Raw genomic sequence first — 27158 nt, forward strand, 5'->3', positions numbered from 1 at the left:
ACACTATAGTTGAAGCAAAACTATATAGTATAACAGCGAATCTGGAACACATAATGCTAATTATCTGTGTAAGCAATTACACAGTGAAGAATTGAGTGAATTTTGTTTCTGGATAAGCAAAATCGCAATTTAAAAACAGATATGCCTAGTAAAGCTGCTATAAATAGAGTTTTAAATGAGATTCCAAGATGAAAAAATAGCATCTTTAACATCCCACTGATGTAACACCACTTACTCACTCTTCTGCTGATTCTTGGTCATTTGTTCTTCACTATTCACCTCGTGGCTCTGAGCTGTCAAAATTGTTTAAAAAAAATATGTAAAAAATAAAAAATAAGGAAGCTCAGGAATATCTGCAGATATAGCAAGACAACAGGTCAATCAGAAACGATTTATTTGTTACTTCTGAGTAAGTAATTGTTAGCTTTAGATTAGCTGAAAATAAACCGTAGAACTTTTTTCGTGTTTCTTTCGTGTCTTTCAGCGAAGGCGAAAGAAAACCGAAGAAAGGTGGTTTATAGCAGTGTTATGATGACCTCTTGTGGTTAAATACTAAACTAATTTTGTTTCACACTTTCTCGAAAACTTTCAGTATCAAAGGTTAAATTCTCTTAAATCTGAGTTGGTTCATGTTGTTAATTCTGCTTAACCTGAATTAACTTCTCCTCCCAAACATACCATAAGGATTTATTTAGCTCACTGCTAAAAAAAATTCTTTTAAAAATATCTCAACCTTTGCACTTCACAAACTTCACAGATGAGAGTATCATGTTTTCTCACTTGGTAATTTGTTAAAGCCACTCCACAGCTCTATGTTACTCATTAGTATAAAGAACTATAATTTTAAAATCAAAACTTACCCACTAAAAAATATTAAAGAACTCCTATGGTACTAGCGACTCGTTATAATAAATTAGAACAACAGATATTAAACATTATATAGATAGATTAGAACAACAGACACTGAACATATACATTTTTATACAGAAATTTAATGCATTATCTTATTATATGTATTATGTCTAAATTGACACACTGTCCCCTTTCATCAATTTTTCTTGTAACAAAAAGCAGAGAACTGAGCATTTCTGATGTTGGATGCAGCCTTTTACCCAGGATTGTATCACCTGACACTTTAATAGACAGCCTGACACTCAAGACTTTAGCCTGACTTTGCAGTTTCCAGAAATTATTCAAGATTGCATGTATTTCATGAAACAACTTTGCTGAGTGATTATACTTCAAGTGATGGTCCCTACAGTATTTATGGATCTTGTGGTAGCACTTTCTCGCTGGAGGATCATCAGTGGAGGCATTTGCACTTGCCAGACAGTATTCACATGACCCCACACCTTACTAAATTTAGGATCTATTGCAAAGCCTTTCTGCACTGGCTCTGCCGTCTGAAGGCTTGGAAGCTCGTTGGCAGCATAACCTTGGACTGTCACCAGCGGGATATGTGCCATGTTTTGATATGCTGTGATTGCAGCTGGGGGTGTATGAACTCAGCTGCTGCAAGACATTACTTGTTTATATAACACACACTTTAGAGATGTGGGGGTTCAAACTGATCACTCCTCATAGTGTACACAAGGAGGAGTCCCTCGTATCCTTACCTCTCCTTATTTCTTTTCCTTGAAGAAATCAATACCAGAAGCTGCCAAGCAAAACACACTAGAACAATGATGATGACAACACAAAAAAAAAAAAAAAGCAGATTTAATTGAAAATGTGGTTGCCTCCATGCGTCAGTAGGGAAGCACTGACATTGGTCATGTATCCTGAAAATCTCCCTGATTTTTGAAATATCAACAACAAAATTCCCTGACAGTTTCCTGCACGAGGAGGATGTGAGCACTGCTGGCATGCAGACTTTAGAGACAAAACCAAACTGCTTGTTTGTGGGAGGGAACTGTTTTATTTCTATTGTCTAATAGGCCTATTTTTTCTTTAGCTGGGTTAAGTCTGCAGTACTAAGAACTGACCAAATTAAAACTGTAAGCCTAATTTACAAGGAGTGAACTTAAATACTCTAGACACCATTTGAACTCTCAACTAATTACTGATGCGTGCATGAGAACTTGATTTTTTTAACAATGTCTAAATGCTGTCATTATTTCCCCTGTAGTCAATTACAAGGATAGCAATAACCATCCTGAGACAATTTTAACCCTGAAGGATCAGTTAGTATTACTCCTGTGGCTCAGCCTGGCCTGCCAGGTGGCTCATGGTCATTTCTTGTCCATTGGAGGCTCCTGGCCAGCCAGCCAAGAATACAGATATGTAGTGACCTTCCTAAAGGAGGTAACGGGTGGCTGCTTAGGCAGCAAACACCCAGGCACCTCTTGCCTCATTGTATGGCCTGTATAGGCAGTATAGACAGGAATCACTTAGTGAGAAAAGAGATGTTATGAGTCTCTTGGCCCCCAGGATAGGGCAAAGATCTTATAATCACAGCCTTGCCCCTATGGCTGCAAACTCACAACTCTCACTGCAGTCACATTTCAGCACACGGGATCAATAGAAAAGCCACGCTGCATGTCTGCAGCTGACACAATACACCAAACATGTTCAGACACTGAAAACTGAGTCTGAGTGTTGAGATGAGGTTGGCAGACAGCTGTTGTAATTTCTGTTGCTGGTGTTAACACTCCAACCGTGCATCAGTCTTCAGACAACTCATTGCAACATTCCCAAGCTCTAGTTAACTACATATCTAAATATCACCTTGTGTGTGATAAGACTTCCCCTTCCAGTAAAGCTTGCAGATGTGTTGCATACACTAGTGAATTTAGGGAGAAAAAGAACTTTTTGTGCTGATTTCAGAAGCATAGCCACTTTGAACTGTTAGGCACTTAAATCTGAAAGGATTTAACAGTTCAATATGAAAGTCACTGACACATTTACCAGTTTTGAATTTAAACTGAATCAAAATCAGGAAGTCTAAAAAGGGTCTAAATTTGTGTTACTGAAAACAATATTTTGTAAGAGAAAAAATATTAGGTTTTCTCCACATCTTAGTGAATATAACTAGAGTATTTTATTGGAACTTGGACAAACCCGTTTTAAGGTCAGTTCTGGATATTCACTTTAAAGGCTAACTAAAGTCAAACCCTTCAAGAACCTTTCATCTATGGACATGATCTAATATTCATTGTGATTATTATTAGGGTCTTATAATTCTTATACACACTTAGTGATGAGCAGAAGAAAACTTCCAGCAATCAAAAACATAAAAAAAAAAAGGTATACAGAGATACCAAAAAAATCATCTGAGTTCCTTGAATAGCCTATGTTCTACCACAGCCCACCATTGTAGAGCAGACACATTTTTTTCAACAGGTATTCACAGATAACTTCCCGTTTGCAATACATTTTAAAAAATGCAAAACATGCTATCAGGCTTTGTAATATGCTTTCTTATTATTCTGTCATTACAGAGCATTCTTGTAAGCAGTGGTTAAATCTTACACTTCCTTTTTGGCTTCTCTTTCAACAATAGTAGGCTCATTTTCTAACTCTGGCAGGAGGGAGTTGGTTTTGCTGGCTGGCTGTTGTGTAAGCATCAAGTATACTGGAACTACACTAGGAGCAATAAACAGGAAGAAACCAGCTGGTAAAACACAATCATAGGCTGGCAGAAAATCAGTGACTATTTGTCACTCCTTCCAAAGAGGAGGAAAACAGTTGGTGGCAGATACTCAGTACCATCAAGTACCCAGCAGAGAAATTAAATCTCCTTTTCTCCATGCCGGGATACTCAGAGTTTTACTTCAATGTGGATCATGGCTACTTGGAGGGTCTAGTCCGAGGATTCAAAGCTGGGATCTTGACAAGTGCAGACTATGTCAACTTAGCACAGTGCGAGACGCTAGAAGGTAAGTCTGCTGGTTTGTTTTATTTGGGAAGAAATATGGTTGTTTAGACCTCTGAAAAAGGGAAGGTAAAAGCCTGAATTGTTGAGAACTTATCTGAAAAACCAGAGATGACCCTGATGTCCTTTGAAGAGCTGTTCTCATATTTAATAGCTTTCCAGATAAATTACCCTAGGATTGCACAGACTGTGATTTGAAAGCAATCCAGATGATGAGGTTTTCCAGTTTACTGATAAGGTTCAGAAATCTCATCCATAGAGTTCCTATGAAGACTGGTGACCTTCTCACAGATTTTAACCACTCTATAAAACTGTTCAAGTTTCATATCATTTAGCTCGATAAAATAGTTCCCAAAAACCTCACTAAAAGCTTACCATTTGGTTACGAATTTATCTAGAAAAGGTATAATTTTATTACTTTATTACTTCACAAGTTTTAGGGCAGTGGGGTACAGTCTACTTACCAGGAAAAGAAAACCTGGTAACAAAGATAAAACTGAATGAATCTCAAGCTTTAAGAAAAAAAAAAAAAAAAAGAAAGAAAAAGCTTATTTCAAGGTGACTTTGCCACCATAATAAAGAGAACACACACTAGTTTCCAAAACAGCCTTCTGTGGCCAAGACTGGTCACAGCCTGATGTGGACAGACTTGTACAAAGAATCATATGACAAACCTTTAGTCACTTGGCAGGAAAAAAACGCCACAGAAAAAAAAAAAAAAAAAACACTTTTCTACAGGGACATAAAGTTTCTTTCCCTGACTCTAAAATTAAAGCTATAATTGCACACTGAAATAATTTCTTTACCATGAAGTTTATCAGATTAATTTGAAAAAGGAACAAGGAGAAATAATAAGTTCACACTGGCTTAAGCACTGGTTGCTTTGGGTATGCAGTAATGGATTTTGGGAAATCAGAAGCTCAGAACCTGATGATTTCCATATACAACAGAATTTTGAGGCTGCCTAAACTATTAATGTAATCACAATGTAAGCCTGAGTGGTCAATCCATCCTGGAAGGCATGCTAAGGCACATGAAAAACAACAAGGTGCTTGGTGACAGCCAGCATGGCTTCACTAAGGGGAAATCCTGCCTGACCAATTTGGTGGCCTTTTATGATGGGGCTACAGAACTGATGGACAGTGGTAGAGCAGTTGATGTCATCTACCTGGATTTGTGTAAAGCATTCAACACTGTCCCACACGACATTCTTGTCTCTAAATTGGAGAGACATCGATTTGATGAATGGACCACTCGGTGGATAAAGAACTGGCTGGATGGCCACACACAAAGAGTTGTGGTCAATGGCTCAGTGTCCAGCTGGAGACCAGTAACGAGTGGTGTCCCTCAGGGATTGGTGTTGGGACCGGTCTTGTTTAACATCTTCGTTGCTGACATGGACAGTGGGATTGAGTGTGCCCTCAGCAAGTTTGCCGATGACACCAAGCTGTGTGGTTCGGTTGATACGCTGGAGGGAAGGAATGCCATCCAGAGGGACCTCGACACGCTTGTGAGGTGGGCTGATGCCAACCTCATGAAGTTTAACCATGCCAAGTGCAAGGTCCTACACCTGGGTTGGAGCAATCCCAGACACAGCTACAGGCTGGGCAGAGAAGAGATTCAGAGCAGCCCTGCGGAGAAGGACTTGGGGGTGCTGGTCGATGAGAAAATGAACATGAGCCGGCAGTGTGTGCTCGCAGCTCAGAAAGCCAACCGTATCCTGGGCTGCATTAAAAGGAGTATGACCAGCAGGTCAGAGGAGGTGATCCTGCCCCTCTACTCTGCTCTCGTGAGACCTCACTTGGAGTATTGTGTGCAGTTCTGGTGTCCTCAACAGAAAAAGGACATGGAACTGTTGGAACAAGTCCAGAGAAGGGCCACAAGAATGATCAGGGGACTGGAGTACCTCCCATATGAAGATAGGCTGAGAAAGTTGGGTCTGTTCAGCCTTCAGAAGAGAAAGCAGTGTGGAGACCTCATAGCAGCCTTCCAGTATCTGAAGGGTGCTTATAGGGATGCTGGGGAGGGACTCTTCATTAGGGACTGTAGTGATAGGACAAGGGGTAACGGTTTAAAACTGAAACAGGGGAAGTTTAGATTGGCTATAAGGAGGAAAGTCTTTCCTGTTAGGGTGGTGAGGCACTGGAATAGGTTGCCCAGGGAGGTTGTGAATGCTCCATCCCTGGCAGTGTTCAAGGCCAGGTTGGACAAGGCCTTGGGTGATATGGTTTAGAGCGAGGTGTCCCTGCCCATGGCAGGAGGGTTGGAACTTGATGATCTTAAGATCCTTTCCAACCCTATTTTATGATTCTATGATTCTATGTTATGTGAGAGAGTGTCGAACGCTTTGCGCATGATGATGTCAACTGCTCTACCACTGTCCATCAGTTCCGTAGCCCCTTCATAAAAGGCCACCAAACTGGTCAGGCAGGATTTCCCCTTAGTGAAGCCCTGCTGGCTGTCACCAAGCACCTTGTTGTCTTTCATGTGCCTTAGCATGACTTCCAGGAGAATCTGCTCCAAAATTTTGCAAGGCACAGAGGTGAGACTGCCTGGTCTGTAGTTCCCTGGAGCTTTATGCATAGAATTGAAAGATTCAGCATGTGGATTTGTACTGCAGTACTATTGTGCTTATCTAATAGTACCTTCAGTTCATGTCATGTATATTAAAAGATAATAAATTTACCACATTCTGCATTCTATTACATAGCACCACAGCACAAAACCTGGCCTAAATTAAAAATATTATAAATACGCTAAAACAAACAAGCAGAAACAAAACTAAAACAACTGCAAGTAACCCCTAAATAGAATAAAAAAGATCTTTTAATTTCAAAGTGGTTTTGATATCTCTAGAGGGGAAACCGTAATGACAGTACAGGAGAACCACAAGAAATTTGTAGCTAAGTGCTTTACGTATGCTTGATCATCACAAAGTGTAATAGTGAGACAGAAAGAAAAAAGGAGGCTGTGAATTAACTTCCGATACCACCATGTCCTCTCAGTTAAGGGCCACACAGAGAGAAGTCTTCAGGTTAATTCAGACATCCTTGTGGGCTTGTTTGAATTATTATAATTTCCATGGAAGTACCCTGCTGCAATGCTGGCTTGAAACCTCTGCAACATGGCATGCTATTAGCTTGGCCCTATTCCCTCTGGGGAATGGGATCCCCAGAGGAACCCTAATGACAGTCTTTGGAGTAGGATAGGGGGGTGTTAAATTCTTTTCTTGCTTCCTTGTGTGATGGAAAGACTACTGCTCTTTAGAAGGGAACCCTGGTCACAGAAGAACAAGCAGCCCAGCTCTGCTTCCACCAACACCGCTGAAATAAGTTCACTTAACTCGCCAGAGCCAGGCCAGACCAGCACACAGTGGCTGAAATAACTGTAACTGAAAACATGGTAGTGGGCTATCAAAGTGAGGAGTCAGACAAGACACCATGTGTTTGGTGCCAAGAGACCAGGTTCACGCTTTGTTTAAGTTCTTTCTATACTCCTTTCTGATCAGCATCATGTTAAATTCGTCTGACTTTGTGCATTAATTCCCTTTAGGCAAACTGTTACTTGTGTTTGGTCACTGTTCAATTGTGAGTAAAATCATGTGATTTTACTCAATGATGTGACATTATTTTAAAGTCATGCATTTCCTACATATGATTTTCCTGCATAGAATTGTAGGAGGAAATACACAATGCAGATGGATGACAATAATGATACCTGAAATACAGCAATTTTCTTTCCTAGTGATCTCGTGGACATGCTGAAAAGCCCAGTCTTATATAGGTCTCCAAGAGCCCCTGAGCAAAGGAGCAGCTAGCATCACTAAGAAGTTTTGGTGGACAGGAATATCTGAAGCCCATGTAACACTCAACCACCTACTTCTGCCAGGTCATCAGGTCACATTACTATTACAGGTGTCTGAGTGTGTTAAATTCTCAGGTCTTATTATAAATACCAACAGCAAAAGGGCAGACTATAATTTAAGACCAGCAGAGCAGACTGAGCTGCACTGAGTTCTGTCATGGTGAGAACTCTGATGATGACATTCCTGATTGATATTATATGGTATTGGAGCTTGTGGACAACTATTTTCTTTGTTGTTTTGGCAAAGGCCAGGATATAGGGTTTAATTTTGTTCCTTTTATACAGTATGCATGATTGTGTTTATTAAATCAGTTAGAAGAAATACTTTCATAAAGCAGGCTGTGGAACTGACAGGGTCCTAAATGGAATGATCCCAGCACAGTATTTCCTCCTTAGCTTTTGAGAGTCAGCTAAAGCTAATTAGTGTTGCAGCCAATATTTTTCATGCTTTACATTAGGGCATGGTTTCTGAAGCCACTCAGTCAACCAAAGAACTAACAAAGGTAACAGAGTCTTGTCAAACTACTCTGTCAGCAGTTTTGGTTTCTGTTCATCCCGTGATGATGTTAAACACACTTTGGAATGGTCAATGCTTGGGACTGATATTTGGGTTTTGCAGTCTGCTTTATGTACCTGAAAACCTCTGTGTTTGAAATGCATTGACAGAATATGACTCAAGGTAGGTATCAGTGGCTAGTGTGAAAATGAATCGAGGAAAGCTGGAATTCAGCTCTCTGCATGTACTGATGTAGTATTATTTGATCCCACCATAAGCCAAGTATTTTTAATTTCTTTGCAATAAAAAAGATAGTAAAAATAATCAGTTTTCACAGTAAGCGTAGCTGTGATATAAAATATTAGTGATTTTTAAAAAAGATGGTCTTAACAAATTTAGGCTTATTTTGGGGCATAACTCTGCATTTTTATTTATCTCTTAATCTTTTTTTTTCTTTTCTTTTCCCTTCCTTCCTTTCCTTCCTCTTTCCTTCCTCTTTCCTTCCTTTCCTTCCTTCCTCCCTCCCTCCCTTCCTTCCCTTCTTACTTTCCTTCCTTTCCTTCCTTTCCTAAATTGTGTACGTTTACCTTTTTACTTTTTTTTTTTTTTTTTTAATAACATAAGTTCAGTCTATTGCAGGAAGCTCTACAGAAATGCTAACAAATCCTGAGTGCTCGCTGAGTAAGGCTATCACATCCAAGAATCTGTTGATATGATTTGATATGGATTTGATGGCTGGACTATTTCATAGATAAGGTATTGGCTGGATGGTCACCAGTGGGTAGTGGACAATGACTCTGAGAGACAGGATGCCTTCCAGAGGGACCTGGACAAACTCAAGGAGTGGTTCCTGTGAACCTCATGAAGGCCAAGTCAAGGTCCTGCTCCTGGGTTTGGGCAACCCCCGGTATCAATACAGGCTGGTGGATGAAGGTACTGAGAGTACCCCTGAGGAGAAGGACTTCAGGGTACTGGTGGTTGAAAAGCTGGACATAAGCTGACAGCGTGCACTTGCAGCCCAGAAAGCCAACTGTATCCCGGGCTGTGCCAAAAGGACCATGTCCAGTGGGTAAAGGGAAGTGATTCCCCTACTCTGATGAGACTCCACCTGGAGTACTGTGTCCATCTCTGGAGTCCTCAGTATAGGAAAAATATGGACTTGTTGAAGTGGGTCCAGAGGAAGACCACGAAAATGATCAGGGGTATGGAATACTTCTCCTACAAGGTGGCTTGAGAGAGTTGGGGTTGTTCAGCCTGGAGAAGAGAAGGCTCCAGAAAGGCCTTATTGTGACCTTTCAATACTTAAAGAGGACTTATAAGAAAGAGGTCTTGTAAGAAAGTCTGTGCAATAGGAGAGGGGTAATGGTTTTAAATTAAAAGAGGGGAGATTCAGACTAGATAGAAAGATGATGTTTTTTATAATAAGTCAATCACTGGAATAGGCTGCCTAGAGAGGCTGGAAACATTCAAGGTCATGTTGGACAGGGCTTTGAGCAATTTGATCTAGTTGAAGAGGTCCCTGCTCATTGCAAAGGTGGGTGGAATAGATGACCTTAAAGGACCCTTCCAATCCAAACCACTAGATGATTCTGTAACTAGCATAGTGAGTTCAAGTGGCAACCAACCTGAACAGAAAACTCTGAGGGTTGTCTATCTCAGTAAGGCAGAAGTTTGAATTTGCAGTGTACTAGTTCTTTTGCTTTGCATCTCAGTGTCGGTAACCTTACTGCATGCTAAGAAAGAATACACATGGGGAAACAGGAAAGCGTAGCTACGATACTGATAACTGCAGACCTTAATAACTGCATATTGACTTCCCTTATTTGAGTCAGTGGAAGTGTTGCTGTCTTTTTCCTTAAATATCCAGGTTTTACCTGGAAATCTAAACATTATGAATGCCCAAACCACATAATATTATCCCAATCTACAATTTACAGCAGTTTTAATATAGCATTTGAAAATAATTATGCAATATAGCAGGGGCTTTTCTAAAAATAAATGTTACACTGCTTTGAACCCTAAGAACCAATTCAAATTCTTACTTTTGCTTCATGGTGGAAAACAGCTAGAGGAGGAAATGTGTCAAATGAATTCTTTGATATTATGAAAGTGTCTTTCAACTTTGTTGCCCAAGCAACATATTTTCCTCAGTTACCAGGGTCAGAAGCTCAGACAGGATATGACACGCTAACCCAAATTTCTGGAATAATTTCATAGGATTTGGTAGTTGAAGCCATAAACCAAACAAAGCCAAACTAGAAACGCTAAGAGGGTGTAACTCTGCTGTTTCAAGTGCTTCAGTGCAGAAGCCATTTGGAGCCCAGAATCTGAGCCAGGCAAGATGTGTTCTCTCTTCTTCTTCAGGCAGCCTGATAATATAAGCTGGTAATATTAACTGAAATTTAAATGTTTCATATGAAAAAATCAAGACCTTAACAAAGTTAAAGGACAATTCCTATCAATGAATAACAGTGCACAGGAGTGCAGGAGACAAAACAACCGATGTATTATAATGGTGCAGATCAGTGAAAGCAAAGCACTGAACCAACCTGACTGGGAAAGGGCTAGGGACAGAAGTAACTAACACTGTACCTGTTGTGGCTGGAAATGAAAGCTGCTGGTGAAACTTCACACAAAGGTGCAAGTTATTTGTGCTTTCCTGTGGCATGCAGTAACTCTTACTGGTAGAAGGCAGTACAAAAATGCATTAATTATGCATTTACTCTATATTGAATGTATGCCCAAATCTTTTTGATAAACAGTTGCTTAATCTGAAAGTATAATGCTAGAAATTAATATTTAAAATGAGTTTATTTTGTTCGTAGGCAATAATAATGACAATTTATTCTCCTGGTCTTCCTTGAATCTAATTCCAGATCTGAAGTTACATCTGCAGACTACAGACTATGGCAACTTCTTGGCTAACGAAACTGGCCCTCTCACTATTTCCACCATCGATGACAAACTGAAAGCAAAGCTACTTGCAGAATTTCATTACTTCAGAAACCATGCTTTTGAACCACTTGCCACATTTCTGAATTTTATTACGTAAGTAATATTACCACATAGCTCACCACACAGACTCAAAGACCACACAGTTACCAGTTAAAACAGTGTAAATGTATTGTACTGGAATTTCCATCAAGTTTCAGAAATAGCAAAATTACTCTGATACTGCAATATTTACATACTTTATTTGCTAATATAAGTTATGAAAAGATACACATATGAAGACCTGTTGTTATTGCAAATACTTATTTTAAAGAACACAAACAGACTTTTTTCTGTATTCAGTGGCAGGAGGAGTGGAAGAGATTGAGAAAAATGGTGTTAATTTTCAAACATCATTTAAGTCAGAGACCTTGCAAAACTTAACTTTGTAGGGGTGACTCCTGCAAGATGAACAGTTTCACGATATACAAGGCAGTGGTTTAATTCTCAGGCATGACAAGTTAAGACTTTTTTAAAAGGGGAAAGATGACACATCATACACCTACCATAATTTTCATACCATCTGAACATTAAAAACAGTTGTGTCTTGCAAGATACTAAGATTCAAGTACCTTTTTTAAAGTACAAGTGCCGTTCGATGCCAGCTGAATAGAAAGTTCTGGTCTCAATACAGTCATAAACAAATAAAACTTGTAAATGAATGGTTTAACCAACTTTAGGAAAAGGGATCTACCAGCATGGATTAGTGAAATATCAGCAGGATATTTTACCTCAATGATGCTCACTCCCCTTATCTTAACTTTTTAATATATTATAACAAGAACACTAGACTGGCCAGTTTACTTTCAAGGAGGTTTTGTATCATAACAGCAAAATAAAGTACCATTATTCTTTTCCTTTTTTTTTCTTTTTTTTTTGTGTCAAGTGTAGCTGAGCACTTTTAGGCTCATATATCAACAGGAGCTTAAACACTGTCCTCAGAGAGCTGTGACCAGTAGGCATACAATGTTTACGATTTGCTTCAGGGATATGAAAGTGAAAATAGGAAAATTATGAAAGCTCTTTTCTCACACTGACTGACACGCATGTGTACATGTATAGGCACAAACTCTGAACACTGTTGTTTTTTGAATAATGGAGACACTAGTTTAAGATATTTAGCACAATTATTAAATCACTGATCTGCACTTCACCAGATCCTTAAGCCCCCTCACAGGTTTTGTGTGAGATCATATTAATTCCTATGTCTCTAGCTGCATTGAGAATCAACAACACAAGCTGAAGACTGGCATCCTTGTTCTAAGCATCCAAGGGAATAGCTTTCCCATTTCCAAGTCGCTGACAAATTTGTCATTGTCCTCTCCAACAGTAAAACTAGTAAGAAGCTGATAGAAAACTTAGCAATAAAGAAGAAATCTGTGAGAACCTGGTCTTAGTTTCCTCATGGGAGGATGTTTATTGCTGAGTGAGAAGAAAGCCCCAAGATTGGTCGCCCTGCATGAACTCAGCAGTTTTAGTGCTGAGATTCCCCCGCATTTCTCTGTCCAGATGGTCTATAGGAAACAACAAAATCCCAAACTTGAGAAGCTGCTAGCTCAGGTGATTTACATTTTGATACATAGTGAATGTACAAACTTGCAAGTACTGTGCTTGTTTCTGACTTCAGTATTTTTGCTACTTTTCAAAACTCTTGGTTTTGTATTTTTTCAAAGGGAAATTCATCTTAAAGATACATATCTTTTTTCTTTCAAATAGATACAGCTATATGATTGACAACATAATCCTTTTAATAACTGGCACATTACATCAGCGGCCCATAGCTGAACTGGTTCCCAAGTGCCATCCACTGGGGAGCTTTGAGCAAATGGAAGCAGTCAGCATTGCCTCAAACCCCACTGAGCTGTTCAATGCAATTTTGGTTGACACACCGTTAGGTAAGAGCACTAAATTATTTCTTATTTGCTTCTTGAAACTACTCATCCTATATTCTTAGTGATATCTCAGATGAAGTAACGTTTTCCATTGAATATGCTGTATTTCAGTAACACGGAACACAAAGTATGGATCAAGCAGTTCTAAAGTGACGTTCAAGACATTTTCTAGTAACATTTATTAATAGGTATCAACCTTGGGTAGCAGACACAAAGAAGTGCAATGAATATCTTTTATAGCCAAAGCAGCCACTGATTTAGAGCATCTAGATTTTTATTTCAACACCTGCATTTATAACTCAAAAATAGCGGACAGTTACTAATAAATATTAGATGTTGTGGTAGAACCTGGATTCCCTCTTAGGATTTGGGCATGATTCAAACACAATTGCTACTTTGAAAAACTAAATATAAAAGCAAAACAGAGTCAAGGTTGGGAATGTTCATTCCGAAATTGGGATGAAACTCTGCTCAGTGTGGTGCAGCACCCAACACAATCCAAAACTAACAAGCTTTGGGGCAGTGCTGGGAAAGGTACCAAGAATAAGATGAAAGTGGATAGATTTAACATGTATGAAACCACTGTATGCCCTCACCTTGAGTACTTCTGGGTTCTGCTTTCTCAGGAAGGCATAGTAGCTTGGCCCCACAATGTGGGGACAAAATGGGGAAAAGAGCTTGTAGGTTGAGATCTCCCACAAAATATTACTGCAGGCAAAACAGACTCAACTTGGCAAAATTAACCTCATTTATTGTTGATTAATATATGCAGAATTAATTACTGATCCAGGCATTATGAAACAAACAGAAAAGAAAGAAATATTTACACACTTAAGGAAAACATCTTTCCTCCTTTCTTTGTGCCACTCCTCCAGGCTCCTCTCCTCTGCCACCTTGTTATCATTACAGGTTACACTCCATGCCTTTGGAGAGGCAATGAGTGGCACAAGGAGAAGGGGGAGTTTACAGTCAGTACAAGGCAGTTTCTCTCTCTCTCTCTCTCTCTCTTTTTTTTTTTTTTTTTTTTTTTTAACACCTCCTTTTACATCCTGTATTTTCTTCCTTATGTAAGTCCTTAAGAGGCACCTCCCACTAGGCTGAGGGCTCAGCTGTGCCCTGTGGTGGGTCCATTGGAACTGTCTGGAATTGGTTATGTCCAGCACAGGACAGGACACGCAGCCCCTGCTGCCAGCACCTGGGCACTAACACCCCATACAGTGAAATGTAGCTAGACAAGGATGGAAAGAGATATGAACAGTGTTTACAAAGTTCTGAGGGCAGTGATTTGACCACAGTGAGCTATGAACTGTTGCTTACCAAATCCTTTAGAAGACGAAATCCCAGCAGAAAACTGGTTTTACAAATCACTTTTTACACAGCTGAAAGTAAATTTCCAGCTTTTTTATTTTTTTTTTTCTCTAAACAAATTTGTAAAATCAGAGAGTAGTATCAGATCTTTAAAAAGATGGGATGAATTAAAGGGCCATTTATCTACAAAGATACAGTAAAGTTCATTGTCAAACCTACATCCTCTAATGTCCATCCGAAACTTGGATGCTGGAACAGTAGGAAGGGAGAGGACCACAAAGCACAGCCAGGCTCAGGTGCTCTAAATACCAACTTTAATTGCCACTGTTTGAGACAACACTCTGCCATGCAGCACTGGTCTGTCCCACTGGCACAACTTAGAAGCAGTAAGGGATTGTCATGCTTTTGTTGGTTATGAATACAGTATTTTTATGCAGTCTAACTGCACAAATGAACTTTGTCATCTATCTCCCTGTTCAAAAGCTTTCTACCTACTTAGTTTTGCAGAGGACCTGGAAGCACAGAGGGTCAAGGTCAAGGCTTCTGCCCCTTACTGGTTACAACTTGTTTCCTTTCCTCCACTACAGACATGCCCAAAGAGGAGAAGGGAAAATGGGAAAGAAGATTCTCCTTAACAATTGCAGAATGACTGCATGATTTAAGATAAAAAGTATCTCATGTTCTTCACTAGAAAATCTCGTGATGTCCAGACCATACACTTCAGAGAAGATTAAGGCTTTCATTAGCATTTTCCATCTGATTTGTTCTGGAGATGTGGGCTCTGGCTGTAGCACTGATTGATTCCCTTCACAGCAGATTCTCATTAAAAAGGCGGGGGGGGGGGGGAGGGAATAGGAGGATAAGGGGAAAAGCAAGAGGATTCCTCTTCCTCTCTGCTATATCAGTCTTATACAACAGAAACCTCAGATCATTACTCACACACTAGTGAATGACAATAGACAAGAGATGCATATTATCAGCATGTAGATTTATACTGTAATATAATTATCTCCGCTTTCAGCTGCTTTCTTTCAAGACTGCTTGTCTGAAAATGACCTGGATGAAATGAACATTGAAATAATGCGCAACAAGCTGTATAAGGCAAGTTCTTGCAACATAACAGTAGTATTTGGGGCTTTTCAAAGTGTCTCAGAAGAGGAGATGAGTATCATTAATCTTGTTTTATGGATGGGGAAACAGAAGTATAGTGAGATAAAGCAAGCTGTCTATGGTCACCTGGCTGATGACAAGTCCAAAAATCAAATCCAGCTCTTGTCATTTCTATGCCACTGTTTGGAGAGTTTTCAAATTTTAGGTCTGCATCCAAATTCTAATTTAATACCTCGTTAAAGAAAATGCTGTAGATGTCAGGCTAATATCCAGATCCATTTGTTTACAAATAACTCAGTTATCCACCAAATGCCAGAGAACTGTTAGCTCCTAAGTGAACCTAGACAGGCTTTTGGCTAACATTGATTTTTATTTGTAAAAGGCAGGCGTGATTTGAAAAGGTCTGATAGCTTTGAGTCTATTTTTTTTTTTTTAACCTAAGGGTTTTGTATAATTTTCTTCCTTTTTAAATTATCTTTGGCACTGCTACAGAACACTGCTGTAAAGATATGCATCTAACATGTACCATGCATTTTCAATGTACTTTACAAATATTAGCACACAGGTCAATACTCGTAGGATGGTCTCTAAAGGCTATCCATATTTCATTCTGCTGCTGGTTCATCCCAGCACATTCTCTCCAAATTATTTTGTTATCTTGCTTTCACAATGGACACCCCAGACTGCAGGAATTATTCTTACAGTGATCTGATTGCACTAGGAGAAAACAAACAAATTTTTCTGTTTGTCTTACAAGTGATATTTATAAATTCCCAAGCCAGTATTTGATTCTTAAATATTCTGCTACTTTCTCTCATTCAAAACAACGCCAGTTATGCCCAAGTATTTGAATTCTTTCATGGTACTACTAAAATAGACACTCTTTTTCCATTTGATAGCATACAGATTTGATTCTTATATCCTGTGTGGATGACCATACATTTACACTTATTTTTTTTTCTTCTCACTCTTCTAAGTATCAGGGGGATCATTCTTCAAACACTTCTAAATTATTAATATAGCCTTTCTCCTCTGCTTCATCTGTCAGTGTGATCAGTTATGTTTCAGCTCTACTATCAAATAGCCCTCTACAGAACCTAATGCATAATCCCATGCAGCAGATTCCCCTTGAGATGTCCCTATTTAAAATTCACTTAATTGCCCAGTTAGTGACAGCTTCTTTTAACAAGATTGTGTGAAGTTGTAGCAAATGTGTTTTGGTAACATAAATGTTTGCTAAGACAGTATTTTGGGGGATGGGAGGGGGGTACTGCATCTTTGAGATATTTAGGATCCTTCCTGACAGGTATTTTGAAATGGGTATGACAGCCAGAATCCTTAATAGACCAGAGGGCTCTGCAGACCAGTATTACAGAAGCTTTCTCTCTTGTTTCGTCCTAATCCAGGGTTTAGCGTAGAGCAGTAGGGATTAGTTTGTGCATCCTCATAGTGCTGGCCCAACGGCTGTGGCTTGTTCCCAAATCCCCTCCTCCACAGTATAAATGCAGGGTTTCCTTCAGCCATCTGCTCATTATGCAGTGGAAGCTCAATGGAGCTTGAGTGTTCCTTCTTTAGAGAGCAAAGAAAACATATTTGTCCTTCAAAATTTTTGAAAAAAATTGAACCCATATTGTAGTAACAAGACATCTGCATTTCAATATTTGAACTTTAAATCCAGCAAGTTAATTAAGCACATACCTGAATTTAAATTCATAGGTAGAATTATCAAATTTAATTGAAATATATAAAAAATTAGGTTCATGATAATGTGCTGTGCTGGTCCAGGTCTTAAGGAGAATCTAAAATATTTCTCTTCTTCTTTCATGTATAGTCTTATCTTGAGGCATTTTATACATTTTGTGAAAAACAAGGTGGTTCTACAGCAGAAATAATGAGACCTATTCTTGAGGTAAGAAAAATTCAGTCTTTGTACATGAAAGGACTCCACAGTGCTTTGATTATGAGGTTACTTTGTTTTTCCTGTTCCTCTTGTTTCCATTTGCAATGTAATTGGTCAAATGTTTGATTCTCCTCTGAATAAAAACCGTTTTTTCTAAGATGTAATGGAGATTTTATCCTAGGATGACTTTTATTTCTTAACTAGAGGTGCAGCTATTCCATTACCGGAGAGGAGTTGGCCTCAGTTAATGTTTTTCTGTAACAGAAAGCAGAACAGAATAAATTTTTCACTACACTCAAACTGTTGCCCCTTAGCATTTCTCTGTTATGCAGAAAAACTAAAAACAAACCAACAAACAAACAAAACCCACACAAAAAATAATAATTATTATTACACCTCCTAGTTCAAAATTGAATTTGAGATAGCTAAGGTCTGTCATTATTGTGTATTTACTAATCAATAATCTTTCAGTGTCATGGCACTATTATGTTTGTTTACTCTCCTATTAACAGTTGAATTTGTAGTTGAATGACCTTTGAAACTACTATCATACAGAAAAGTCCGACACTCCATGTTTTATTTTTGTCTCTACTCAGGATAGGTTTTTTCCTTCTATGACATACAAAATTACTAACATCCTCCTACCCAGATCATACCTTCAGCGCAGTAATGATACATTTATATCTGTTACTGTAATAAAAGATGCAGAAATTATGAAAAGTTCCTAAAATTGAGTTCTCGGCATTCATCTCTTTATTTCCACCCCTCCAACCCCCACCCCCCCCCGGGGGTTTATCACACATGGTTAGAAAGTCAGATCACATTTGCCCCCAGGAGTCTTTTTCTTTTTTTTTTTTTTTTTTTTTGTTTTTTTTTTGGATAAGCAAAACTGAGGAAAATTCCCTGCACTCTGATGACATCATACTAAAAGTTTGCATTATAAGGGAGAGATCATACTCCTAGGAACACTCTCCTGAAGGAAGAATGAGCCTAAATTATATCTTATGAAACCAAGGGATTGCAATTTCATTTTGTATTTAACCAGGTCATAATGTTTCAGTTTATATTCTAACAAAAATATTCTTAATCAAGTTAAATTGACCAGAAGTTAAGAATTTTGAATATTCTTTTTTGAAAAAATTAAAATCAAGAGATTGGTGGTGGAGCTAAAGACTTGCTTCCACAGTTGATTCAAGATTTTTCAGAAAGTTCATTTTTTAGCTAGAAATTCACGATGAGAGTAGATTACTTACCAACTTTAGTTTAAGAATGTTGTAAAATCCTTACCTAACATCAATCAGCCAGGAGGATAAACTTTTTGAAAATTATTTCTTTTTCTATAACATTTTAATAGTGTGAAGACTCAGATGCAGCAGATTGCTAATGGCTGTATTCACAAAAAGCCAAAGTTTAATTATTCAAAAGAATGCTCACTATTTATTTTGTAATTTTATATGTAAAACTACCATCCTGACCCTGTAAGGATGAGGCTCCCAAACGCCTTGACCACTAGTCACAATGCCAACCTTCCACACTGAAAATACTGATGGTCTCTCTTGTACCATGGAAGAGTGGGGAACATGCACTATGTTGCATGTTTAACCCTGAATGTGCAAGAAACTACAGAACCCCATGCTAATTCTCAAGTAGCCAACATGCTATTTCAGTTTCCCATATGGAAACTAGAACATTTAGGAAATGGTCATCCTGTGACTCCACCTCTACTTCCAGCAATCAAATATCCCAAGTCACAAAGTAATTGCTTCATGGCCTTACTCATTATGGAGAGCTTCATATGCCACTAATTTGATGAACTGATGTATCTGTATGGATGGGACTGATCCTGCAAATTTTCTCAAACTGGGAGTCACCAGCAGTATGCCCTGCCAGCATTAGTTGCAATTGCATTTGAGAATGCTTTTTTCCAACAAATTACAAATCTAACAGCTAAATTCTACATGGCTTTAACAAGCTGAAAAAAACCAAGCATTTGTCCTTCCAAACAATTTCACTGGGGTTGATATGCCTGTTCATATTAATAAGGCAAGTGAAATTTGACCCTGTTATTCATTATCTAGAAATCCTTTCAAGCACGCTTATTTTCTTCTGATTATTTCTCTATTGTTTACTCATTTTCCTTACTCTGAAGTCAGTGCCAGAGGGCAGCTGGGTCCCTGTTACAGTGTGTTCCAGTACACAGGAGTAGGATCTATGAATATGTGCTTAACTGCTGAAGTTGTAGAACTGTGTTGCAACTGCAGTTGTCTTATGCAACAGAAGAGAGCACCTTTCTGCTTAAAACAGATCAGAATTTTACAGCATGAGAAATTCTGCAAGCTGCCTAAAATGTGGATATGCAGTATATGCTTCCTTTGAAGATCCTTCTGCATAATGTCTACAATTAGCTGTTCTCTGCTGTTCTTACAACATGAAACTAGGTAATAAAGAAATAAAACTGTAGTCAATTTTGATTTCAGAAGACTAGCTTTAAATCAGACTGAATTGAGTGCGATTATTTTTATTTACCATTATATTTTTAATTCATACTCTAACAATGACAAATGAAATTTTGCCTTGTACAAAAGAACAACCTGAGATCTAGACATCAGAATGACTTTCAGTCTACTGCTGCACGGAAAATACAGACACTAAAGGCATCTAAAGCTGGGAGAAGAAACACAGCCTCTGATTCTATGGGTTAAAAATTAACTTGTATTTGAAACACTTGAAAGCTTTAACTTGGCAAGTAAACAGCACCCTCCACAGTATTAAACTGTCATTTTAAATATGTGCATTCAGAATTTTTTTTTTTTTTCCAGAATTTCCTTTCAGCCTTTGCTCTCAACAGCACTTTGAGTTAACCCAGAACAGTACTACTGATTCTTGGTACTTTCCTGCATTATTTGTAAGAGCTTTATTTCATAACTTCAGAAGGGTGTGTGAGGAGATTTTCTGTTGTCAACACCTGGGTAACTAAACTGGGAAATAAGGAAGTAGCAGAGATTATATTTTCAGTGAACAGGATAAAAGCTGTGCTTGCAAAATACTGTTCGTTTTCTAGTTAAAATCTAACACTTATTTGCAAATAAGGATTTACAATTTTTAATATAAGGTATGTTTCTAATGCTTTGAAGTTTAGCTTACTGATTCCCCCTATATCCCATCTTAATTTAGAGTGAGATCTCTAATAACACCTCTTTGTTCTTTGTTTTGCACATTAAGTTTGAGGCAGACAGACGTGCCTTTATCATCACCATTAATTCATTTGGCACTGAGCTGAGTAAAGATGACCGAGAGAAGCTGTATCCAACCTGTGGAAAACTGCATCCAGAAGGCTTACACCTGCTGGCCAATGCAGATGACTACGAGCAAGTGAAGTGTGTTGCAGATTACTATGCAGTATGTAAACTAATTTCTTAGAACAAAAAGCCAAAATACAAACACTTAACATCTTTTGACATCTGCAAAGTTTCAGAGTAGTCACATAACTCAAAAGCATATTTGAGAGAGAAAAAAACCCAATGAAGATAACAAAGATCCCATAAAGATATATATGGAATCAAAGGCCTTTGATACAAAGACATAAGATATACTATCACCTTAGTGTGATACAAAGTTCTTCTTACAGTGATGTTTAAATAAGACCAAACCACATTCTAATAAACAAAATGTTTCCTACTTCATTAACCTTCCCCAAACTGAGTTTTACTTCACAGCTCCTACTTCCAAGATTTTGAAGCAAATGCATAAGCCATTTTAAAGTGAGCTGACCAAACAATTCATGACATAGATCAGTGCAAACCTGATTTATTGCTAGGGTACTATAAAAAAATGCCTTTCTGAAAAGTTTTCTCTAAATCTGTGATTGAATTAAAGAAGTAGATAAAGAAGTAGATGAAGTTGTTAATATTGATGCACCTAGTGCATTGAAGATTAATCAATATGCAACACTGAATTAACTGTGATATTCTGACTACCTATATTATTTAAGCTACCTCCATGTAAGTACACAAAACAAAATTATATCTGGTCTACTCCTTTTCCCACAGAAGAAACAGCGCTAGAGGTGCACATTTGTACCTGTGTATAAGCAGAATGTTAGAAGCATGTCACCATGTCAATGTGGTACCAGAGGAAGTCTATTACTATGATGGTGGGATACATACATGAATCTGGGAACCACTGTACTAGACCTATACTGTACTGCAACTTTATAGGAAAAACTAAACAAATGCACAGAAAAGCAAGTTGCACAGAAATATAACACATAAGAAATGAAAGTCAAATTTATCTGTGCAGAATATTCCAGGATGATGCATCAGACTAATGGATTTAGGTACACTATTAACACATAAAGCAAATCCAGCTGGCTACTGGAAATAAAATGAGAAGCCATGTGAGGATCAGAGTTCAGGTTTTTGGCTCCATTTACAGCTCTGGCTCTGGCAGATAGTATTTGTACAAGAAGTTCAATGCTCTCTGTCCAAGAGAGTGAAAGGTCATGTGTCATTCTACAGTAAGTCAAGTCTCTTTTAGTGCCTTCAGTAAATTAGTAAATTACTTTAAGTTCTAGGAAATGACGGTAAGAAATACAAGAACAAACATGATCTTTCTTTCTTTCGCTGACTATATGCTTTTAACTTTTGATTTATATAGAACTGTAATCTCTGCATGATTCTTCTATACAGGAAGATTACATAATGTAGATTAATTGATAAGGTAATGTAAGGTACCTGTGCTGCACAGAATACAAAAGTACCTCATTTCCACTGGGTGGTTGTTTATGCTTTCAGGAATACAAGGCTGTGTTTGAACGTGTAGGGAGTGGCACTGGAGACAAGACACTGGAAGATGCATTTTTTGAACATGAGGTAAGAGCTTCTAACCTTCAAATACCAAAATGAAAGTTACCTGGATTAACATTTAAAACAAGAATGAGGACCCAGGCTTTTGATTCTACTATACCACATCATTCACCTTTATATTCAAGAATTCAGTGTTTCTATGACTGTTAACAATTGGCTGAATCATAATAGAAGGATTTACCTTTTTAAATAAAATAAATCCCAGGACTTTCTTCTGAAGACTAGCTATAGAACTGTCAACTCAGATGGCCTATCCAAAATCCATCTTGTATAAACTGCTTAACAAAATTTCTTTTGAAGAGTCTACTGAAACAGGTATTTCACCACTGCCTTTTACTTACCTGTAATGTTGCTGTAGTCTATTACCAAAATTAATCCACAGATGACATTTCAGTTATATCTATATTCAAGACACTCCTAAATCTAATCATGGTTGCAAAGCTACATAGAAATCCTGATCATAAAATATACCATAGAAAAATCACATTTGCCTTCTTTATCATAACACTTGTTTCAACTTTTCCACAGGTAAAGTTGAATGTGCTTGCATTCAACAACCAGTTTCATTTTGGAGTATTTTATGCCTACGTAAAGTTAAAGGAACAAGAATGTCGGAATATTGTGTGGATTGCTGAATGTATTTCTCAGAGGCACAGAACCAAAATTAACAACTACATTCCAATCTTCTAAATATGAGAATTGATAATCCTACAATGCTTGAGAACATGCATTATTTCACAGAGAAGAAAAATCTTATTTCAGAAGTTAACAGCAGATGTTTCAAATTATATTAATGATCCTCCTTCATAGTTTTTGCCAGTAATTTGTTTCCCACTGTCCCCATTTTAAATTAACTGATCAATAAAAGCTTCCTGTAAGGTCTTACATATATATTGTTTATATTTTGTGGACATAAGCTTTACACCAATGATGTCTGAAAAGCTTTTTAATGGCCTAATTTTGAATTAACTGTTTTCTCAAAGGGCCAGCTAAACCACTACTTCTATTGTACACTTAGGGCCTTCACGGCATACAAGACTGTACAACAAACTTAAAACACAAATAGGAGAGAAACTTTAGAGTTACCCTCAGATTTCCCCTAAGGTATCTCTCAAGAAAGAGCTTCCTGAACCTTTCTAACTGTGACACTCTCTTCAGCTCAATGTAAATAACTAATTTCATTTTCATGAAAATGTTTTCACTTATTTCTTGATGGTCACATGAGGAACACCATTAGTCTCAAACAATTGGTGTCTGATCTACTCCACAGCAACACAAGTATCTCCTAGAACACCAAAGGCACTGTCTTCATGTATGCACTGGGAAACATTATGAAACATGAATGAAAATACCAGCCAAGTCTGTATCAGTTTTACATCAGACACAAACAACTCCACCTCTGAGCTATTTGAGGATGTGGCTAAGACTGGTAACTAAAAATACAGCAAACAGTTGAAGCCAGATTGTAGCAGGACAAGATTAATCCTGCTGAAGAAAAAGGAAGGATTTTGAAAGCTGTATCAACATTCTGGCTTCCTGTTCCATCCAAAAATCTGCCCTTGTATCTTTGAAATGGGCCATACCTTTATTTTCTGCATGACTCTCTAGTTTCAGGCTGAACAGCAAATCTCAGTCTTCAGCTGACTATGCTTCTAGTAATATGCTACAGAAATAAAATAAATTTTCTGCTGAGTAGACAGAATAATAAAACATATCTGATGTCAACACAGAATTATGGAAAACATTCAGGCATCATGGTTTTAAGAACTGAGATAAAATGTATCTCTATAATATACACATGTGCACATGCATTCATATATAAGAAATAGAAAAAGTTACCATTTTTATAGCTAAACCCACACTTCTTAAATTGTAAATATAGCCAAAGGGTTACATCCCATACTGATTTAATAGAGAATTGAGAAGATTTTTAATATTTTGCTTTATGGCATATCACAGGGCATCTTACATTATTACTTTAAAAAATACTTTTCATAGAGTTTCCTTTACAAATAATTTACTAAGAATTTAGAAAAACTGACTTGAAAGAAATGAGCACATATGAAAACAATACAAATCATATTTTTATATTGAGGCTTCTTTGTTTAATAGATCTTGTACTTCAGAAGTAAAAAAAAAAAACCAACAAGCTGAAATGTAAGATTTGTGGATTGCAATTTAATTTTGTCATGCGTAGTTGTTTCTTTGCACTGCTTTTATTATCTTGCATTTCTTAATCTGTATTTCCCAGTCTAGTCTGTGACCAACACTTTCCAGTTCACACTTATATCACAAACTATTTCATAAATTGAAATGAAGTAATATGACTATATTGTCTGAAATTTGCACATTTCTGTAATTTTTAGTAACATCATTAAAAAAAAATTGTTGTGAGCAGGAAAATAACAAAGTTAACTGGTCTGGGACACAGAAACTGAATTCATAGAATTCAGCAGAGTGCATGATTACTTCTGTACTGATAAATCAAACCTCCTTACTTGCACAAAACAAACCAGCTGGCTTGCTGCCAAGAAATTTCTGAAGTGATTCGAAGGGGAAAGAATCTGTTCTCCACCCTAAACCGTTCTGTGCCAGGGAAGATATGCAGCTGCTATGGCTACAGTCTGTGGATACTGTTAGCGCAGAAAGAAATGAGCAGGAACAGCAGCATACATGACTGTGCTGTCTGCAGAACTGGTCTTTAGACTGTGAAAAGGACAGCATCAGTGTTGATTGATGCTTTTTTGAAAACAAATTTCTAGACATTTTCTAAGTAAGGAATAGGATGTACTAGGCATCAATTATATTCAATTTAAGAATAAGCAAGAGAAGCAACAGACTAAGAAAGGAAGTAGGACTTCAAAGTTGTAAGTCCTCAGACAACTAACTTTTTCTAGAAATACTAGAATTTATATTACTCTCTTGTTAGTAAATTAGTCTTCATGATGGTGTGTATATATAGATACACAAATACAGAAAAAAAAATCTCTAACAATATCTTACAGTGGAAGTTCAGATCACAGATTCTCTACTATGAGCATCATTAACTTCTTAATGTTGAATTGTAGGATAAGGGAACATGAGGCAATGAGCCACTTTCCTTGTTCCTCCTCATACCTCTCAAACAGCAGGAACTTGTGTTCACACTCTTAAATATCTAAGGCTATCCAGACAAATTTGTTCAGTGTGATTATGCTGACTATGCCTCTTTGCCTGTGTCTTCAGGGAGAGATGAATAAGTTTCTGGTGAACTCTGAGATATGCCAGCCATTTGCTGTAGCTCAGGCTTGACTTGCTTGCCATCTGTGCACAAACAGCTGAGCAGCACTGATGAACCAGGCTGCAGTTTAAGCACTTCCCATGTCCAGTCCCTCCTTCCTGCACAAATAACCATTCGTGTCCGTGTTAGGAACTGAAGATTTACAGGTTAAATCACATCAGAGTCTGGATTCACAGTCAGTTGACAAAAGTGGACTCTCATCCTGGTTCTATCAATTCCAGTATGAGTTTCAGGTAACATGAAAAACAATCCAATACCATACTTTGCTTATTCTGCACATTTATGGATATTAAAGCTAATATAACTTAATTTCCTTTCATATATGACTATATGATGCTTTGTGGTTTTACTATGCCTAAGATACAGAACAAAAAGCTATTCAACAGTTTTCTTTAAGACCAAATCAGCATATCCAAAGTATGTGAATAGAATGATAGCTGGTCATCATTTGGATTTGCATCAGAATTATAAAGCTGTTAGCATGAAGATTACTGTAAGGGTTTAAACAAAAGATAAGACAAAGTCCAATGATGTGGTAGACAACTGTATTGCCCTATCAAAGAGAGTGGAGAAATGGTGTAATATAAATCACATTAAAAAAGAAGTGATGAAAGGCAGTAATATCTACCAGGCACTTAAGACAGTTCATGTGACACAAAAACTTATCTCAGACACAGAAAATCACTCAGTATACTGGAATAAGACCCAGATGACAAAGAGAAAATAAGAAATGAGATCAAAGAAATAGCAAGAAAAACCTCTCAATGAACCCAGGTAAAATTTTTTATCACAGACAGTGAGAAACATGTGACCATTTGGAATCCACACTTATTGGGCCTTTCAATAATAAATAAATAAATAAATAAAAATTCCAACGCACGTGACTCAGGTTGCAGTGTTAATGTAAACATTCCAGATATGGAACAGTCACTGACAATCCCATCCTGACTGTGCAAGCCAGAAAATTAACACCCTATTTTCTATTAGTTTGGAGCTTCTCCAGGAGTGAAAAGAAGAAAACCTAATTGCACTAAAAGTCTGCAACACATAACTGCAGTAAATATAAGTCACAAGCCTACTCACAGGTGCCACTTTTATAGCATAACTCATCTGTTAAAATGAAACTTCAAAGTTCTGAGTCTTTTGGAAAATTTAGGCCTGAAGAAATAATCTTAAAAATTATGAAAAAATACAGTCTCGGAAGGAAGTGACTGTCAGAATTTATGTTCAAATTTTTGTTTTACTTGTCCTTGCAATGATTGTCCGTTGTCAAATGACATACTCAGGGGGGTGGCTCTTGCCCTCAGCATGATGGAATCTCTTGTCACCAGCATTTTGAAAAGCTTGCTGAAATCTTTGCTATCTTGATACTGACATGTAGTAGTGCAGTTTAAGAGGAAAACATCATACAAAACAGTACAGGCTATTCATTATCATGAAAATACTAACAAGGTGAAACTAACTCATATATTTTTGAAATGAAAGAAAATGGTCAATTTCCACATAAAGGACCTTATAACTGTGTTCTATGTGCCCCTTTTCAGACTCAGCCCAAGTTGCTACATGTTCATCTCTGTC

At 37.7% G+C, this 27158-nt stretch overlaps 1 protein-coding gene across 1 annotated transcript; it reads left to right on the forward strand.

The window, feature by feature from the left end:
- The first annotated feature begins 3579 nt into the window (after window positions 1–3579).
- Window positions 3580–23185, forward strand: ATP6V0D2 (ATPase H+ transporting V0 subunit d2). Its single transcript, XM_061342783.1, has 8 exons — window positions 3580–3878; window positions 11111–11282; window positions 12942–13120; window positions 15447–15526; window positions 17367–17444; window positions 20658–20834; window positions 22229–22306; window positions 22829–23185. Exons 1-8 carry the CDS (start codon window positions 3749–3751, stop codon window positions 22988–22990), a joined length of 1056 nt encoding a protein of 351 aa, XP_061198767.1. The 5' UTR covers window positions 3580–3748; the 3' UTR covers window positions 22991–23185.
- Window positions 23186–27158: the final 3973 nt, after the last annotated feature.

Source organism: Neopsephotus bourkii, unplaced genomic scaffold (assembly GCF_033783945.1).
Source record: "Neopsephotus bourkii isolate Nb327-2 ecotype Australia unplaced genomic scaffold, CSIRO-AGI_Nbou_v1 NB_1820, whole genome shotgun sequence".
Taxonomy (NCBI): Eukaryota; Metazoa; Chordata; class Aves; order Psittaciformes; family Psittacidae; genus Neopsephotus; species Neopsephotus bourkii.